This window comes from Etheostoma cragini, chromosome 22 (assembly GCF_013103735.1).
Source record: "Etheostoma cragini isolate CJK2018 chromosome 22, CSU_Ecrag_1.0, whole genome shotgun sequence".
NCBI classification, from domain to species: Eukaryota; Metazoa; Chordata; class Actinopteri; order Perciformes; family Percidae; genus Etheostoma; species Etheostoma cragini.
Window position 1 is genome coordinate 10,723,794 of NC_048428.1, and position 21,189 is coordinate 10,744,982.

At 39.9% G+C, this 21,189-nt stretch overlaps 1 protein-coding gene across 2 annotated transcripts in view; it reads left to right on the forward strand.

Annotated features, from left to right (window-relative positions):
• The window catches only part of cntnap2a (contactin associated protein 2a), a 322,443-nt gene that overhangs the window by 184,374 nt on the left and 116,880 nt on the right, over positions 1–21,189 (forward strand). For both annotated transcript variants that reach the window (XM_034861583.1, XM_034861584.1), the window contains exons 10-11: positions 10,605–10,754; positions 19,149–19,311. In XM_034861583.1, the coding sequence (XP_034717474.1) occupies positions 10,605–10,754; positions 19,149–19,311 (313 nt within the window). The remainder of the gene's footprint in view (positions 1–10,604; positions 10,755–19,148; positions 19,312–21,189) is intronic.

Below are 21,189 nucleotides of genomic sequence, written 5' to 3' on the forward strand. Positions count from 1 at the left end.
TCTTATGTTTGTGGTAGTGATTAATGTGTATATATTGTAAGAGCGGGGATATTTAGCACTGGACCAAAGGGATAATTCATCAATCTTCTTTATGCATGACTGTATTATGAGCATTACCCTCACACTACCAGCTAGTAATTTCCGAAAGGGTTTCTGCAAAACCCAAGTGAATCAGCAGGTGCAGTATTTAATGGGAAGGTAGATGAAGGGTGGGAGGTGATGCATAAATGCTATATGTCTCTGATGCCGTAAAAATTACCTGAATTTCTCTTCATAACCCTATTCTGTCTGCAGTGGGTCCCAGGTCATTGAAATATATTTCTCTCTCTGATTGAAAATAGAGTGACAGTTACAGTAGCTCTTATCTGCTACTAGGAACACATACAAATGAACCCTCTTATATACAAATACTCAAAATGCCTGTGTGAGTCTATGACAGTTTGGTTTTGCGCGCCCGTATGTGTGTGTGTGTGTGTGTGTGTGCGCGCGCGTGCGTGCGTGCGTGCGTGCGTGAGAAAATTTTAAGGTCTTTGTTTGTGACCTGCTGAAACATGCTATTCTTTCATTTGAAAACACTTTGAACATTTTATCCACTTCCTCCTCTCAAGCATAAAGACGAGGATGAAACTGTGGGTATCTCCTTAACTGTGTGTGTGTGTGTGTGTGTGTGTGTTTAAAAAAATAGTACTTAGTTGTCATTCCTAAAGGGACTCTGATCTAATTTTCCCATCACTTTGCTCTTACTTACTTATTATCTCTCCTCATTTTTTTCATCACTCATTAGTAAGAATTATACAACAGCATGGTTCGAATGGGGCTGGAAAAATGTTGCCTTGATTGCCGTACGGCAGTACCAAAGCACGTTTTTATGTGCCCAGATATTATTAAACCCCTATTTTCCACGTTACCATGAAATTATCCAGTGAACCAAAGCCAGTGAAACATGCTACTTCTGCACCTGATAGCTGATGATATTTGTCTTTGAGTATGTGTTTTGTGGATGCTATCCTCTTATCACCCTCTTGATTAATTATCAGATTATTGGGCGCAATCATTGTTTCCATGGAAACAATGCTCCACTGTCTCCAGTGCTTTTGCTGAGACAGAGAAATCTAATTGCATACACCAAATTGAGGAAATATGTGTTTATACTATTGGTTGGTTGTCAAAGTAGACAAAAGGTGTAAGTTGTGATAGTAAATGTTGATGAATTAAATGTTAGTAGAAAACATAAATTAAATGGGATTTAGCTCCCTGCATCTCATGGTATCCTTGACTGTGACAAGTAACCAAATAAGAAGATTATCTTAAATGCAACTAAGTATTGACACAAGGTAAAATCAGAAATGCTTGTTCCTAGAAGAAAACAAAATGCTTTTATCCACTCCTTCATACTCCTACACACGTCATTAGTAGGGTCCAGGTCCAGAAGCGAAACATTACCAATTTCCTTATATCATTTCTAACATTTCATGTTGTCATTGCTTTTTAATTTCCTTTCAGTACTTTTACATATCTCTTCTACTGTACATCATTATGTCATGAAAGAGGGATACTGTTCTGTTTGATACCACCAGGGAAATGTGTCATGCCAGAATTTGACAATGCCACAGGCAGCATACACTTTTGATTAAGACCACCTCTAAAGCAGAAGGTTTTACCTGTTAAAACTGTGTGAGTGTTTGTGTGTTCTTTCATGCATGCATTCGACATCAGTTCCTTTTGAGATGCAAAGTGTTGTGTGTTATCAGTCGCACATGCACAAGCTTATGTGCACAGTCCATCTATGAAGCATTAGGCATTACAATAATAGAAAGGCCTAAAGCATAGATTTGAGGAGAAAAAAACATACTACAGCCACCCACGATTATAATGTTCCATTCCCCCTGAGTGTGTGTGAGTGTGTGTGTGTGTGTGTGTGTGTGGGCAAGGCTTAATGTGTTGTATTCTCAGGCTTTGTGTGGTCGGCGTATTGGCATAAGTGAACATGTGCAAAGCTCTTCAAACCATCTTGAAAGCTGAAATATTTAGGAGTGTAGGAGATGGGGTGTAAATTAATGAATGCCAGAGGGCCTCACACATTAGTAGCAGGTAAAATCATTTATACTGTACATACAGGATCAACATGTAATAGAAACAGTGGGAGAGAATAGGAGAAAAGGAAAACTAAAGGAAAAGGAGAGAAAAGAGGAGCAGTAAGGATGAGAAAGGATGTGAAAAGAAAAGTAAGCAGAAAAAGGGCCAGAGTAATAATGTTACATAAATAATATCCACACTGTAAGGATTATAGATAGATATTCGTGATATCGCAAACATGCTCCGAGGTAGATAAAACAACAAACAAAAACATTCAGGATCAGCCATGATTAATGTTTTTTCCCCAGATGATGTTGCATAATACTTTTTGACATCTATGTAATCAGTTTGTAATTTCGAGAATTTGATTTGGATTCACCTGGCCACTTGTCATCTACGTTAATAATAATAATAATAATAACAACAAATAGCTATAAACAAATGGAAAATATTTTTATATATTATTAGTTTTTTACTCTCATATTGAGAACTGTGATAAAAGGCATCAACGTACGTAAATGTATTTACCAAAGGTTCTCGGAGACACCAGACCACGTCTCCTAAACCTGTCACTGTAATAACTTAGTCATTTAATGAAACATGTTAAATGCAAAGCACACACTGTATAAAGTCAGCTCTATCTTTAGCGCTAGCAACCTTAGTAACCTTAATAATGCTTTAGCTAAACACACACAAACGCACACGTGCACACGCGCAAACTAAGTGGACCCCCAGCACATCCATCATGGGCTCCAGTAGAGGAGTGCTAGCTAGTAGCATGACATAATTATTACATCTCCTTGGTCGTCTAAATACATCCATGGTTAATTTTGATAATCATTGCTAAATAATACTTGCCAACGTGAAGTGTTATTATAAAACAGTGTCGTTGACTGTTGATGTCAATTACTGCAGGTGAACCTTAGTAGCTAGCTAGTTTATTTTTTTCCTCCATGAAAGTCAAGATCTCGAGTTATTTTTCTTTCCATTTTTTTTCCCTTCATATTACCTTTGGGGCTCGGTACAAGTCAACTTCTTTCTGCTTTGTATATAAATGATTTGGTCCAACTGAGATAGGCAATATTCACAAAGTATGAATGACATGTAGTGTAATAGACAACTGGATAGTGCCACAATCCTCAAGGCCATGGTGAAGTTAAAAATGTACCTGAAAGTCACAGAAGGAACAGCAGGAAACCACTAAAGGTATCCGTATTATCATTAAGCCCACTGGTTGGAGGAAGACGCAAATAGACCACACCTTCCATTTGCACCTGAATAATTAATGCATTTGATATGAAAGTATGACCATTAGCTTGCTCAGAATTATGCAGAATTCTCTCAATATTATGGTATAAATTCTCTCCCAACCTTTCTTTATTCTTATTGTTGAAGGCAGTGAATGTGAAATAGTATTATCTGCTGTTGATTGCGGTGAAGATACCTGCAACTAGAGAATCAGAGGGGTCAGCTTCATCTGTCCCTTAGACAATATCAAGATGCTTCCGGCTATACATACATGTATTTGAGTTGTAAGCCCCGCCAATATTTGTGTGAACTGTTTTGTAGACGACCGTTGCTTCAGTAGTGAACGGTTTAACCTTTCCTGAAGGAGTCAAACCAGCAGAGAAAGCCCCCTTCAGGTTGTCTGTTAACTCGGAATGGAAACATTTATAAAAGGGACATGAATTTGGCGCCTTTTTTTTTTTATATAAAGCAATAACAGAGGATATAAACAAATTCTTAAGCAAACAAGTCTGTTTTATATTTAGAATGTTCAACCCGGTCTCACAGCAGTTCGTGAAATCGTCACGTGATTTTGATTTATTAATTTGTGTACATATCACGATTTTCTCGTTTATTACGTGTAGATGTCACGATTTTGGAACGTGACCATTTCACAAACTGCCATGTCACTGGGCTGCTCTGGGGCCCGCAACAACCGGGAAATGAAACACCACATGCCTGAGACAACACCGGGATGGACCACCACACGCGTGACGTGCTCTCCGGGCTCAGGGACACGATCCACAGTCTCTGTGGCACTCAACAACAGGGAAATGAAACACCAAGCGCTGCCCACAACAATGGGCCAATTGTGGTTAGGAAAAAAAAAAACGGGGAAAGGAACAGTCACATGCGGGACCACAAAAGGACGGATGTGGTTAGGAAGAGAATAACGTGAAAAAGAACTGTAACACGCGGAACTAGATCCACGGTCTCCAGGGTGGAAGTCCTGTGTTGTTTGAACCATCTACCACCCCGACCTACCTCACTGCACGGATTTTGGGATTTTCAGTACGACTCGCTACTGTAATCGCTCTGTGATCTCAAAATAGGCTTCCCATTGAAATACATTATTTTTAAAATTTGTAATCAACACACGAAAGTAACAACATTAATGTGACCTTTACACAAATCAAAACATTAAATAACGTGAAAATTTCACAAACTGCCATGAGACTGGGCTGGAATGTTATAATTTTAAACTAGGCTGTCTCTCATCAAAATACCTGCAAGTGTGCTTTCCATCTCATCCAATTTGTTCCTGGTGAGATGTAGTTCAGTCTCATCCAGCTATTCCCTGAGAGCTGTCATCTCTTTCTTCTGCTCCTGCACTTCCCTTTTACTGGTTGTCTCTCTGGACACCAGAGCTGCCAGTTCTGCTGCTTGTAATAGAAGCAAGAAAGTCAATCATTTCTTAACTGCTCTTTCAAGATTTCGCAATTACCAATTCTGTGATTTTGTTAATTACATACCAGAAATCAGTCTCTCTGCCTCCTCCAATTTTTTCTTCTGGAGCTGCAATTCAGTCTTAGTCGCTTCCAGAGCCGCTTTAATCGCTGTCACCTTGTTTTCAGTGGATGTCAGTCTGGAGCTCATCTCTAAAAGAGCACAGAGGCCGAGGATTAAGATCCTTCAGGTGATGCTGTCTGAACTAACATTGAAATTGCTGAAGTGCAGTTACAAGTGTGCATGATGATTTTGAGCATGATTGAAGCAATTGCAACCTATTATACATCTGCAAATAATTTTCCAGTTTAAAGTTGTAATTGAGATTTTTCCTGACATGACCAAATGATGATGCAAGAAAATAATTTGCAGGTTATTATTCATTGTTTATTGGTTGTCAACATACTACCTGCGTTCTCTTTCTCGAGAACTTTCGCTCTGGGTTTGCAGTTCAGCCTCTATATTCGTCAATTCCACCTTTTGTTCCTCCACCATGTATCTCAGAGCTCTCAGCTCATCCCAGATATCCCTCTCAGTCGGACCACTCGTCTGTAAGCCTGGGTCAGCTCCTTCGCTCTATCCTTGAGCTGATGTCCCAGACAGACAGAACAGAAACACCAGCAGCAGTGAACCCCTGATTGTGAACCTCACCCCTCGAGAAATATCTCAGATTTGAAGTGGAATCAAATTTTTTCGGGTTACAGATACAATAAAAAATGTCTTCCACTGACAATTGTGAATATAATAATATCTTATTATTTATATTCTTCAGAGTTGGCACTAGAAGGCCTTCCCTGACTATATTTAGGAAGGTGAGCTGATGCAATGGTCACAGCTGTTCATACAGCTGTCTTTTTTGAAATTTCCAAATGCTGCCACAGAAGAAAATTACTTAAATGAACCCACTCATAATCATCGAACAAGTAGTTGTATTTTGTTACATGGTGGCCCTTATATTGGACATAAGTAATGTTTTTCTCATAAACGTTATCACTTGTCTTGTTCATGCAGATGTAAACTGCAATATATGTAAGCTGCCATTAGCTGCCAAGCACAAGTTTAATGCCCTTTCAGAATTGTAGAGTTGATAAGGTCATTAAATGCATTTGCTGACTCATGCTGACAAAATTGTGATAATAATACTAATAATAGCAATGATGCACACTACTTACCTAAATAATAGTTTTGTCAATTGCTTTATTTCCCTCTGATAATGAGAACCGGGATGAAAGCCATCTATTCACAACATGTATACTTTGTTAGAGCACAGCCTAATGCTAAGGCATGCACTGTGTAAAGCCAGCACTATCATTAGCTCTATAATTTCTCTCTATTGTGTTCGCACTCTATACCCCAGCCACTTTGTCACTCTGGCATGGATGCTGAGTCTTGCTGACAGTCAGCGCCACCCTCTTTCTATTCTCCACTCCCTTTAGCTGATCCCAGATGTCAGGGATGGCGGTGCTGGTCTGCCCACTTGTCTGTTTGCACATTGACTCAAACCCTTTATGCTTTACTAGACTTTCTTTGACACTTTGGACTTGAGCCCAATCCTCAGTCTGCACAACGACAATAGTGAAAGTAACAGTGGAGGTAATGGAAAACTTCTGATGCTGAAGAAGGTCTCTCAATGACCCAATCCGTAGAGTGCTGGAGCCCGAGCAGCTGCTGTTGGTGTCATCCAGTTTGCCTTCAGCTAAAGTTTAAGCATTTTATCTACAAGGTCAGGCACTTGGCTGGTATTCCTCTGTTGCTGTGATAAACTATCATTAGATTTTACTGTTGGTACACTTGAGACCTTACAGTGTGAAGAATGCCATGTGTTGAAGTCCTATCTGCTGTCACCATGGTAGCAGGGGCAATGAACACCATGTGTCAACACTGAATATGCATCTGTGCGTTTTTGAATGTGTGCAGTACACACACATTTTAGGTGGCAGTTTAAAAAAATACAATAATTTTCAATGCACAAACATCCAATTAATGTGCCAATGTAAAATGTTGTAGTTCAGTTTGTGACTTTCGTCATTACAAATTCATGCATTTCGGATGATGAAGTGAGAAGTGTGTTTTTGCTCAGTGTGTTCAATAAATGGAGCAAAAAACCCTTTGGTGTTGGACATGAACATTGAACATTCTATATTTTATACCTTTTCTAGCTACTAAGGGGACCATAGGCAGGCTGGGGGATTTAATTTTAACGATTAAAAAAAACCTCATAAAGTTAAATTGTCATGCCAGAAAACCTTTTAAATTAGTTATTGTATCTTATAGGTCAAATTGTTTCTGCTTTGTACATAAGAGGGTGCAGTGAAGACACCTACAACCAGAGAATCAGAGAGGTCAGCTTCATCTGACCCAGACAATATCAAGATGCTTGCGGTAATACATACCTTTATTTGAGATGTAAGCCCCACCGATATTTGGGAAGACTTACTTGTAGACTAGTGTTTCAGTATTGAATGGTCCAATCTTTCCTGAAGGGGTCAAACCAGCAGAGAAAGCCACCTTCGGGGTGTCTGTTAACACAGATTGGAAACATTTAAAAAATGGACAGGAATTTGACGCCAAATTCTAATAGTTAAGTAATTGTTTAAGAAACAATACCAGAGGATATAAACACATGGCTCGATTCAATTGAAACCATCTCCTTGAGCTGATGTCCCCGACAGACAGAATAGAACCACCAGCAGCAGATCTCCCCTCATTGTAAACCTCACCCCTCCAGAAATACCTCAAAGAAATGAAATGGAAATACATATTTTTAGTGCAGAGTACTCTAGACAAATGTTTTGCAATGAACCCAGGTTCAGAAAGAAGTCTCCCTTATGTTTATCTTGTCAAAGTAGGCACAAAAAAGCCAGGCCATGCAATGACCACAGCTGTTCATATGAGAATGATATCCCTTTAAGTGTTTTGAGTTAGTCAGTAGAAAGTAACTAATAAAGACCGTTAAAGAATCATTACAGTAAGTAAAAGATGTTTTTTGTTACATTGTGGCAATTCAATTGGACATAAAAGTAATGTTTTTCATATAAACATCACTTGTTTAGGAAGATGGTCTGGAGCTACACCATCACCATTAACATGTGGGGATTAATTTTGCTGGCATAACTAATGAATGGTACTTTATTAGATGAGAAAATTATCCTTGGATTGAATTTTAACAGTTCTATTTGTCCTTAAAAATCTTTAAAGATGGGAACAAGTTAGAATTGCCAAAATGTCATGAGAATATCTGGGTCGAATGTTATTTTGAAATTCTGGAATTATATAATTACAGTGGGTCCACATTTTATTATTTATTATGTGAAATCATTCTCAACCTTTTAGCTGTTTTAATGGGTTATTTTCAGTAGGAAAGAATTTTTCTCTTTCAAATGAGTATTCAACGCGAGAATGTGAGATGACCCGAGTGAACCCACAGTTCAATTCTTTTCATTTTTTTTTCATTCATAACAAAAACCTAGTGAAATGACCGGCCAGCCTTCTACTGTACCTTGTTATCAGGCCTGTGCATATGAATGACAACTCCAAAAGAAGTTATGAAAAGTCTTATCTAGTCAAGTCAGAACAATTCTCTTCCTTCTTCTCCAAGCCTCCTTCATTATCTCTGCTCTTTTTATCTGGGACGGACACCCGGCATGTTTGTGTGATTTGAGCCTGTGTTTTTTTTTTTACAGATCATTTTTGGGGGCATTTTCAGCCTTTAGAAGACATGAAAGGGGAGAGGGGGGAATGACACGCAGCACAGGGCCGAGCCAAACCTGGGCCCACTGCGCCGAGGAGCAAACCTCTATACATGGGCGCCCGCTCCACCAACTGAGCTATTTGGGCGCCCAGAGCCTGTGTGTTTAGCTTGTTTGACACAAACAAAGAGAGGGAGAGTGCACCACGTATTTCTCTATGTTTTTTGTGTGTCCGTGTGGCAGGGAGTGTGAAGATTCAATAACACTGCTATCACTGATAAACTCGTTATTCAAAGCCATTGCAGGCGATGCAAAACAGATGAGGGACACAAGGTTACACAGCATCTAGTTCCCATTACATTCAAGAGGTTATAGAGATGATGGGAGGGAGCAGAGGGCTTGATTGTGATTACATCAAACCAATATACAGTTAGAAATAAGATTGCCATTAAAGGAGCACATCAAGGTATCTTTCTACCAGAGCAGGCTTTTTTAATGTGTTTCAAACAAAGCAGAGGCATAATTTTTTGCCTTTATTACTTTTCCGTTCATGACTTCTTAAGCACAACGACAATTCAATGTTAAACTGTACCATTGTTTATTCTCTGACAGCCCCAGTGGGAATTTGTTTGTACTGTTGCATGTGTGGGTTTGTGCATATTTAACCAGCCTTGGCCTGGACAATACCGCATAGGTCACACCCCTCAGCAGGTGGCCATCTCGGCTCTTAGTTTCTTTGGTCACTGTCATGATCGCCCACACACGCATTCACATAGTCCCCCCGCTGATGCAGATTAATTAGTGCAGACTCCCCACTGACATGAAAGCAAAGGTCTCCAAGTGCATTCTGGGAAGAAATAAACAATGTAAAAGTGTGCCTTTAAGATGGTGAAGACATAAAAACTGCCACACATGAACCAAACGCACCAACAGAAGCTGGCTAACTCTCTTCCAGACATGCCACATGCGTATTGACTTGCATGCAGATCCAGTAAATGCACTCTGCTGAAATTAATTTGCACATGACCGTACCTTGAACTTCTCTGCGGTGTCCTAACTATCGATGTATTATAGTCAGTGGGGCAGTGAGTGAATCCGTTTTGAAAAAGACAGACAATGCTGCAGCAGATGGCCACAAGAGGAGATGAGAAAAAAAGACAGAAAGAAAAGAGGAAAGAAGTGAAATGCAGAAATATAGGAAAGGAAATAAAGACAGAGCGATGGAAGACAGAATCAGGGACAGAGAGGGAGGCAGGGAGGGAAGGGTGAATAGAGATTGGTGTCAGTAAGAGGTGATGTATAGAGGAGAAGGTGATGAGAGTGAGCTGGCTTCTCTCTCGGCTCCAGTAGTAATGTCCCTTTCCAAAACATCACTCATATTTAATGGAGCACAGCTACAAGGGAAGAGAGAGAAAAGAGAGCACAAAACCCACATGCACGAACACATACACACACGCGCACTACATTGAAATAGGCAGACAACGCAGCACATTACAGACTTGTACACACTTGCAGAGTGCTCAAAGCTTGCATGCACAGATAGAGAACACACACACACACATGCACACTGGTAGTCAGACGCAAACAGGGTTCTCTGAGAGTTAATGGAGTTGAGACTCCGGGGCTCTGAGACTGGAAGCTGCACTCAGCTTGGAGAGGGGGAGAGAGAAAGACGGAGAGAGAGAACAAAAGAGAAGCAAGGAAGAATCGGGGAGCATTGGCATACATATGAGAACACATGTAGAAATTAGATAAAAATGTGATAGAGGCAGGAAGATGATTCTCGTTGAGCATGTCTTAACTGTGTCTGAACCACACACTCGCCAGGCAGCGGAGACGGGCAGAAGACAGAAGATACAGGGTTGCAAATTGCTGTATGACAAAGTAGAATGTAAACAGAGAGAGAGAGAGTCAGGGCCTTGATATTCTCCTTCAACACAGTTAACATCCTTTCAAAAGTAACCAGTCCTCAATGGGGACCTGTTTGCAAATGATTGAAAGAAGTGATGGTGATGCGTTTTTGTTTGTGTACAATTTAAACTCACACGCAAAGGTACTTTTGCAGTGTGTGTTTTCTGAAGACGTTTTTATATTTGCCCCCTCTAGGTTCAGGCCTTAACGACGGCCAATGGCACGCAATACGTGTGGTTGCCAAGGAGAACTTTGCCATGTTGACAATCGATGGCGAGGAGGCGTCTGCTGTGCGCTCCACCTCACCTCTGAGCATCACCACGGGAGGAACCTATCACTTGGGAGGTAAGGGTCACCCCAACACTATCGCCATGGATTTGACAAAAACATCAGGCCCCTCACTTTGATCATCTACATTTGTAGTCATCCCATCACATTCCTCTTCAGTGCCCACCTAGGAGACAAGGGAGGCATTGGAGTACAAGATGTTCACTACACTTACAGCGCCAAAATGTTCTGAACGTCCAGGTTGTGTGTCAGTCCATCCTGACTACTTACTGTTTTAAATGGTCATGTTCAGTTTGTGGTTGCTTTTTTTTTCTGTAACAAATATTACTTTTCTGTTTAACTGCATAGTCCCCTATTACTTGTTTTATTATTATGAGCCCAGGACAGAGAAACCTATTCAAACACACAATAATTAATCTGCTTTTACTTTGGAGTATTTTATTTTGGTTACTTTGTACACAATCATTTTTTAAAGACATGTTGGTGTTTGTTGACAGTGCTCAGTGAAACTTATATGAACCCTACCAACAGAATCCTTTGCAGGCTAAATATGTCTATAAATCATTTATACCGCTAGAAATCTATATCCCAGTGGCCAGAGTTCAGGAAGTTGCTCACTTAGCAAGAGCACAGACAAAACTAGACCACCACATACACAACCATACAAAGGGCAACACACACCAACTCACATACACATTGGAGAAGCCACAATCTGTCTGAATTAGGAAGATGCCAGGTTAATGATGCCAAACACTGCTGTCTGTCTGTTGGAAGATGGTCCGTATCTAACTGTGCATGTGTGACTTTGTGCGTGTGTGCGTGCGTGTTGGCTGTGTGGGCACCTGTATGAAATTACAGTAACTGAGAAAGATAGTCTGGGCTCCGATAGCTCCGTCAGGCCTCCCTCCCTCTCCCTATCGGAGTACAATCTCCTCCCTCAAGCACGACCATTTCCCCAGGCCAGTCAACAAGGATCAGAGCACCTCACATAAAGATTCTTTTATTCTCTTGTCCATCTTAATTTACTCTTCAATGATGTTGAGGGAATCTCCCTTGAGCCCATAATGACTCTGTACTTTATATTTGGGAATCTAAGCTTGTGTGGCCTATATATGCTAATTGCATTTCACTCAGAAAGCATCAAATACCTGCTACAATGTTCTTAAAGGTTTTTTTAACTCTTACTTTTTGAAAGTGCTTTTTTTAATCCAGGCTGTTGCAGAGTCATTTAATGTTACCACATGCTTATCTCTCTTTCATGCCAACTTTCTCTCTATTTTCCGTCTTTTTGTCTGTCTTTACAGGTTTCTTTCTCCTGTGCTCTCTTCTTCCTTCTCACCCTCTAGTCTCTTTTTTTGATCCAATTGGTGATTTATTGATTTTGGTAAGCTAAGTTGGGAATCAATAGTGGCTGAGAGGAGAGGATTTCTGTAATGTCTTTACCCCCTGAAGAGTGCAGTTGGAGAGAGAGAATGGAAGAGGGAAATTAAAGAGAGAAGACAAAAGATAAGGAAGAAGAGGAAGTAGAGACAGAGGATGAGAATAAGGGAAGATTTTGGCAGACAAATTTAAAAGATAGGCAGCTAATGAGTGAGTGCAAGTCTTGAGAAGGAAAAATGAAGTAAAAGCTATCTCCTAAAGGCCGAGAGGAAGAGTGACAATGAGACGTAAAATCCCAGAGGCAGTACCAGGACATCATCAGAGGAGACACAGGGCTCCAAACACACCTTAATCATGTTTTCATATAAATGCAAATAGACAAACACAATACACTGTTGATTATGTGCCATGTACATAATTTTTTACATAATTCTGTCTCTTATTGAGGTTTCTTTTTCATGTGCAAGCAAAGGTATGTGTACAGTTGCAGGTTGTTTTCAACTTCAGGAATTATATTATTTTGCTCTTAACCTCTTGATGTTTGGCTTTTGGTCTTAAAGCAGTCAGACTAGTTCTCCAGTCATGAACTGGTTTTATTTTATTTTACTAAATTCCTGGTCTCCTGACTGACAAGTTATGGTTAGGGTTAGGGTTCATGTGTCATGTCACTGTTATGTAGATAACTTTAAGTAAAGTGTTACTATATATTCTGTAAATTGTTATATTATATATACTATCTATATTGGATGAATGGATTCTATATTGAAATATAGAATCCATTCATCCATTCATTCATTCTGAAAACGTGTGCATGAGGGTTAGTCTGTGAACTTGTATGAACAGAGTGTGTGTGTGTTTTTAACCACATGCTCTGAAACTCCCAAGCACACATGAATACAGAAACACACTTAACTTACAACTCAGGCAGAATAAAACATGTATTCAGAACTCTCCGTCTCATCGCACTCAAGGGCTTATTTCCATCCCAGCACAGAGGTAAGCAAATAATATAGGAAGTGTACAAAAGATAGTTTGGCCTTTGGCTTGCCCTCATTTACTCTCTCTGATCTTTCAGCTTGATGAGTCGGAGAGGCCAAGCGCATCAAGCTGTCCTAAAGCTCCCTGACAATATTCCATCAGCACTTTCTATGTAACTGTTCTGTCAGTGCATTCATTAGCAGACACCCCTCAGTATCATGAACAAACCGTGTTCTTGTATAAACAGGCTTCAGACCATTGCTGAAAGTCAGTTTGTGTATTCATCCAGGTAGCCATCTGTTTCAAATCTCATGGCTTTAAGGCATCAATCTGCTGTGCGCTCATTGGCAACAGTTGTTGATCAGTGACCACAGTTTCAACCAGACTCTGTAAACAAAGTATTACTGCTACTACCACTTACTCTGAGTGTATTAAAATGACTTGATTCATGTAGTTAACATATTATAGTGTTTGCTCATGTAAAATACATTTTGGAAATGGGAACTGCTGGTAAGCTGGATCCAACATGGCAGGCCCATACAATATACAACTATGGAGTGAGTGACATCAAAGCAAGGCTTCTGCTGTGGCAGAGGAAAGAGGGTTTGACTATCTGTCTGTTTCTATTTTCTTCATTTTATATTTCTTCCCCACTGCGGCCTAATATTAATTAAGCATGCCCAATTGCCACATTAAACCAAATTAGCACTTTTAGTTATTAGTAATATTAGTATTATATTGGAGACTGACTGGTATACATATGCAGGGATGTACATACATTATGCACAGTGTTGTACTTGACATAAAAGTATAATATGATTAAAGTGAGATCAGTGCACCTGGGTAATGGCTAATTTTACTTTACGGCATTTAAACAAACACTGCACGCACACACACGCATGCACGACAACGCACACAGACACACACACACAAACGTTGTTGACAAAATGGCATTTTGTGGAATAATTACGAGTCTGTACTTAATCAGATAAAAAGTGAGAGTGCATGTTGGTGTTTTTACCTTTAAAAGTGGACAGAAATATAACGAGATGATTACTTCTAGTGGCCTCCAGGCCAAATAGTTTGTCACCATTAAAGGTGAAAGAAGGAAAACTGTTAGCCAGAGGCTGATAAAGTTCTCTCACTGCCTACAGTAGCTCAAAGAATCGCATAAATAAATAAGAACACGCCAGCTACTGTTGTTTGTCCTACCAGTGATGGTTATGTCCGAGTTGAGACATTTGTTGCAACAGAAATATCACACAGTACCTGCTACTACTGGTCCCTTCCATACAGCAGTTGATCTTTACTTTAGTGCATAAATATTATTTTTAATTAAGAAAAACTCATTTTTCAAACACAACAAAGATCTGTAATGCTTTTAGACAACGTTAATATTAATACCATTGCGGTGTTATGCAAAGACAAGCATGCTGACATAAAAATAGTTTCTCATTAATGCTTTAATTAACTTAATAAGTCACCTAATTTGCATAAGTGGTTATGTTTAATGTATTTGGATGACTATGATGGGACATTACGCAGCTCAAGTACCATTCCCAAAGAGTTGAAAGGCTAAATTATTCAGCCAATACATTTTCCACTCTAATTTTCTTCCTTATTTCTGTCAACCTTTTGTTTTGTATGTGCAATGTTTATGTCAGTTAAAATAATAAGTGTCTTGTAATTCCCGGAAACATGCTTTATTCAAAACAGATGCAGTAAGCCTTCACTCTGACACATAACGTTGCATTTGTTTTTCAAACACTGACACAAACGTGTTCCTTGACAACAGTTTTTCTTAGAGTTCAGTGGCATTACAGTAACTAGCCAAGAATATGATTGTCTGGTTTTTCTAAATCTGTGGCACTCAAATTCACATGGCACTGCCTTAACCCAAGGTTACAGAGTTACAGGATATTACACATGAAGTCAGAGAAAGGAAAAGGCTTGGCTCTGAGCCTCTGTCATATCCTCAACTATGCCCTCTTCATTAATTCTGTTCTTTTCCTTCTCTGTTTTTTTCTCAGTTTTTCCTTGCTTTCTCATTTCTTTCGTTCTCGCCAGTTTTTTAGTTTATCTTCTCTTCGTATTTGGCTCTCATCCTCTCCTCTTTTCTCTCATCCCTCTTATCCTCTTTAACCGGGTTGCCCCCTTCCTTTGCCACCCCTCGTCTCCTCACATCTCCACCCTCTATCCTTTGAGCGGCTGCTTTTAGAAGCAGCCTCCTGAACCCAAAGCCTATTTTACGGGGTGTAGTTTCTCACTCCTGACGCTGCGCTTAAAGAAATTAGTAAGTGACTGACACGAGACATCCACAAATTGAATTTCTCAAGAGGGAAGACAGACGGACACTCACACAAACACACATGCACAAGGCCGTAAAGTCATGCTGTTTTCTCTGCACGAACAGGGGCTAAATGGATAAACTAATGAGAGAGTAGTCAATTATGGGGCGTTCCACCCTGAAGCGTGCTGGTGTTTGATAACTGTGTGGGGAAAAGAACGTTCTGTGTTCCCTTTATTAGTTTTGTAATCTTCACTTCCTAACCAATTTTATAGCTCTGCTGAATTGTTCCAAACTGGGTCACAGCGTATCTTAGCTCATTGCATCTGTCTCAACATTTTGCAAATGTCATGTTTTCTCTCAGATTTGTTTTATTGGTAGGAATGAATAACATTCTTACAGTAGTTGACAGGCTTAAATTACAGCCCATTACAGTCTGCAGTGTTGCAAAACCTTTTTGACCTTTTAAAAAAAAGGGTTATGATTCTGCTTAAACTCCAGGTGTATTATTTAGTTTGTCTGAAATGTTTCTCTTTGCTGTAGAAAAAAAACTTTTCAATACTTAAAGCAGTGTGAATTCATGCTAACAGGATGCATTTTGAAGATTTTGAAGTACATACTGTCACCTCTTTATCTTAAAGCGTATTAGACATATGCCTCTTACCACTTTAATCTAAGAGCAGCCTGCGCTGTCTGTTCCATGGAGTGTCAAAATAGTAGATGTAGCAGCAGTGACGTTTTGAAGCCTGGACTTTTGTAATTTGGCCATCGCCATCTTGGCTTTTTCAAACCGGGAATGACGATTTTTGACCAAAGGGTGGAGCTGGGGAGGATGACGCGGCCAAGCCAGTGATGATCAAAATTAGATACAATGCAGGTGTAAGGCACTTCCGCATTGGCTTCCCTTTTTAGACCGCAAAGCTTTTTACATTATTTTTACAGTCTATGATCTGAACATGTACATCGTGCACTCTTGTGCATGAAGTGCACATCTACTATGGTGGGTACCATGTCCTTGACTTGTGAGCAGTAGTGTTTGACATGCATGCATGTTATTGTTGAAGGTCCTCTATGGGGCTCTAAGTATGTGTTGCAGGTCTTTATAGTTTGTTTTTTTACAGTTAAGGGAAATAGCTCAGGGAGAAAAACCAGCAGGTGTTTAATAGATAAGCACAATTTCCTGGTGTGAATTTGGAAGAATCTACATATTGTTTTTGGCAACTGAATATGTTGTGGAGTTGCAGCCTCAGAATATTAATACATATATATGTTGGCCGATTTCCAGCCTTCCTCTTCTGAAAGCAGATGCGTCCCGTAAATGTGTTAGAATGTGGAAACAAGTGTTCTGTGGCCTGCGAGCCAGCCGTGCCAGTCAGATCAGTCAGGTGCAGGTCACAGAGATATGTTGCTGTGTATCATGAGAAAAGCTCTTTGGACACGGCAGGGGGGCTGTGTTAGAGTGCCAGCAGGACTGGAGCGGATTATTGCTGCTGTTCCAGATCCTCAGGGGTTATGAGAGATATAGCTGTTGTTTATGCTACAAATTAAAACCACACAGCATCGTTGCTTTCAGGGAAAAAATAAAATGTGGTCAGACATTGTTAGCTTGGATTTAGGCTATGGGTGTGTGTGTGATAGCTTTAGGATGTACAGATGTATGACCACATCTTTGCTTTGTTTGCCAAGTTCTTGTCTCTGTTTGACTCCACCTCATTTGTCTTGGTTTGTGTCTTCCTCTGTTGTTCACCTCAGCTGCAACACAGCATTCTGAATGATACAATGATACATTGCTGGTCATAGCTTTGGCGCACCAATAATGACAAACAAGGTGCTTTGGCCAAATTTAAAGCATGACTCCTGACAGGATACATTTCGTCTTGGTCTTATTAGCGCATTAATATTCATTTAATAAGCAAACTAGTATACTGCAATGTCTAAAAGAACATGTATACAGTGTTAATTAAAAGAGACACAGGAGCTGCACAGTGCAACTGCATATTTTGCGAATACAGGAGGCTGAAGAGGTTTCTTCAGTAAAATGACATTGCTTTCATTGTATGCATTAAAAATAGTAATAAATAAATATGTATGTGTATGATGAAGTTATAGGCATTGTCCCAATTCAATCTGATGGCCCGAGGATAGATTCTCCCTGTCCATTGCATGATGTATACGGTACCTTCTTCTCGACCTCAACAGAGAGAAAAGGCTGTTACCTGGGTGGTTTGGATCTTTAATGATTCTCCTAGCCTTTTTCTTGCAGAGCCTAGTGCATATATCCTTTAGGCAGGCTAGAGCACTGCCTATTGTATGTTCAGCCAAATGAACCACTCTTTGCCGGGCCTTGAAATCTTTTTCCTTGTAATTGTTTGATACCTACAGTAGATGTATTTTTTTTAAACAGATATAGGTATTCATAGGTGAGAGATAACTGAGTTGTTTGTTTCAGTACAAATTTAGATGCAGGAAAACGTTTTCAGTGTCAATGTATGTATTGTATAGACTGGGAAAACTACCCGTCTGTGGTTTAGATAGAATAACAGAGCAACCACCCGGTTAGCTCTCACGGCCTAGCAAACATCCATCCATCCAGCCATCCATCGTTCTACGCATTGCTCCGTTGGTTCTGCCAAAATGTCAGAAAGGCTACATTTCCTTTGCATTCATATGCTTTCCACAGCACACAAAGTGCTGCCAGCCTGCCAGCTGCAGTCTGCTCTATTTCCCATCTTCTCTCCCCTTTTCCATCTCTCCCTCTCTCCATTCACTGTCTGTCTGTCTGCCTTCCCCTCCTCTGGAAAGACAGCAGACAGGTGTTGCAGGAGAAGAGACAGATGGCAAGGATGACAGGAGAAACTTTTGGGGGAGGAAATGAAAATCAGAAGATGTAAAGAAAAGGATGAATGCAGCGCCCGCACACACACACGCACAAACACACACACACACACACACACACACACACACACAGTGCATATAACCTTTATAATAAGCCTTTTTCAAGCTTTGGCCTTGAGGTTAATAGGCATGCTAGAGAGTGTGACAGCTTATAACATCACAATGATGGAGGTGTCATTGAGCGACAGTGTTTTATGAGTGACCTGTGTGCTTTTGGCATAGATTGAATTCTAAGCTCATCTCATCTCCTATATCGGACAGTGCATGTACACTCTACAAGCCTAGTATACACACACTTACATACTATAAACAGTACACACATATAGAGTGTACAGCATTGGGGCAGATTTGTATATTTACTGTAGAATACAAACACGCGTACCATACAGTATATCCATGGACCTCCATTTGTGTAAGTGATTTAGCATGCACACACACACACACACCATATGCATTCAGTTTTTTCCTAACCTTGTCCTTGTTCCAGTCAAGGCCCAGTGCTACCTCTGGACAGGCCATTGACTCTTGTCTCTCATAAAATTACTGTATATAGTAAAACCTATATGTCCTCTAGTCTATTGCAGCCTTAGCACCAGTATTAAGGCTAATGGGCCTTGTGGATATAAGCTCTAAAACAAGAGGGCCGATGAAGGTTCATGAGTTTAAAAAGTGATAATAACAGGCACTGGCCAGGTCTGTTGTTCCTCGTCAAGGATGATATCGTTGTTAAGTCTGATGTCCCCCTTCTACAGAAGGTCGTCTTTTCATTAAGCGTTTTAAACTCATCTCTTTGTTTCTGTTCCCTCTCAAATTCTCTTTTGTGTTTACTTCTTTCATCTCCAAATCTCTACCATTTGGAATAGTAAAAGAATCCGTAATCTAGTTTTATTTTGTGCTTTTCTTTTTGTCAGGGTATTTCCTCCAGACGCTGTTCCCGCCCTCACAGCGTTCCTTCCAGGGCTGCATGCAAGCAATCTTGGTGGACGACCAGCCAGCTGATTTGCATAGTGTGGAAAAGGGAACTATGGGAGCTTTTGAGAATGTCAGCTTAGACATGTGTGCAATCATAGACAGGTAAGAGTTATAATTCCACACATTAATTTATAAATGAAAACACACACTCTGTTGTTATGTAAGGAACTAAAACAAATTGTCCTATGTGTCACAAATCAAATGGTTAAATTGGAAGAGTCCTATAAACAGAGTTCTTACCCAGAGATGTATGACTAAGGGCACTGGGTGTTGCGTGTGTAACTGCACAAGAAAATGTTTATGTCGGTGTGCTTGTCATTCTGATAAATGGATATAATTAATGTGTTGGGTTCACAGTATGAGAGTATGTGTGTAAACAGTACATTTATTTCATTTTTAACTGAAAGAAAAGAATAGGTTGCATCCTTGGAAAATACTGTACAATCTTTATCAAACATCAAAAGTGATCTATGCATTTCTCTATTTTATATAGTATAACAAAGCTGGAGATTCTGCACAGTACATCCCAATGTTGGCTCACTGGAAGCATTCATTCCAACCTGTTGACATTCCAATTTATTTCCTTGTCATAGACTAGAGAAACACATTAGGTGAGATTTGCCATATATGGAATCACCCATACCTTGGGCTAAATTCTGATTCCTGTGTGCAAAACATTTAAACATTGTGGGCTGGGATAACCTTCAGGCAGTGGTTTAGTCTAATGTATTGTAGTGGGTATACTGTATATGTAGTGGGGTGCTGTATATTGGCCAGAATCTCTTTGGAGGAGTGTCCATTTTATAGTGAGGGGGGCTGGGTGTCCTCCCCTAGGGAAGTTTTGAGCATCAACGACTTCATTTTCTGTATTCGGATGCACTTTTATGGACCAATTCATGGTGGAAATACCTTCATTCAGCCTATACGAAGAATAAAAACACAGACGACCATTCAAAATATATCAAAAATATAGTGGAAACTATGTTGTTGCGTGTCATTGGGCATTTTTAACCCTCTGTGACAGAGACACTCGCCCACGTGTAAAAACAGCACCTATGATTCATTAATAATTTATAAACCATACAAGCTAGCAACTTACCAATAGTTGCGTCTAAAAGGTAACGAGTTAGCGGTTACGGAGATCTCTTCTGGGTCTTTCTAGCCTCTACAGGTGAATTTCTATTGAGCCTGGAACTTCCAGCCTCTTTCGGGGTGGTTGGGCTTTAAATCCAAACTGTTACATCAAAGATTGATTCATTTTATGTCAATAATTCATCGCATTTTGGCTAATTTCTGCTGCTAGCTCGCGGCTCCGTCTCTCCTCTCTGTTGTTTAGGGAAATACAGGCCCCAGTATGCCCATATATGGGAGACAACGTCCCCCTCTTGTATGGAAGGCCATAGGGTACAAAAAGGCCAATAGGCTGTATGGAAGGCCAAGAGGCGCACATTTATGACACACATTTGCTTGTGTAGCATTGCTGTGGATGTAATATCAATACATATGACATTGTTATGTTATTATTGGCATAAGTAAATCTCATGAGAGCAAAAGCGTCTCGACTTTCTTTGAAAAAATGTATGTATTTTGCTAACTGTATAGTTGTAAGTTATAATGATTATTTCTTCACAGTGTGACTCCCAAGACATATGAGAAGTGTTTTAGAAAGGAAAATTGCTTATGTACTACTTATCTATCTGTGATATCAATACATATCTGGAAGATTAATGTTCCGTTTTATTTATTTATTTGTCTTTAAGGCCCTACAACCATTTTCAACATGCAAGTGACCTCACTGCAACCCAAATATTCTAATAATCCAGTTTGTCCTAAAAAAAAATTATGTTTGTATCTTGAGTGTAGACAACAGGGTTGATGTTTTACCAGCTTTTTTATTAAATAAATCCAGACGGATAATAAACTGTAAAATGATGGTTAAGTGGGTATATGGAAATCCTGGAGATTTCTTAGTGGGTATAC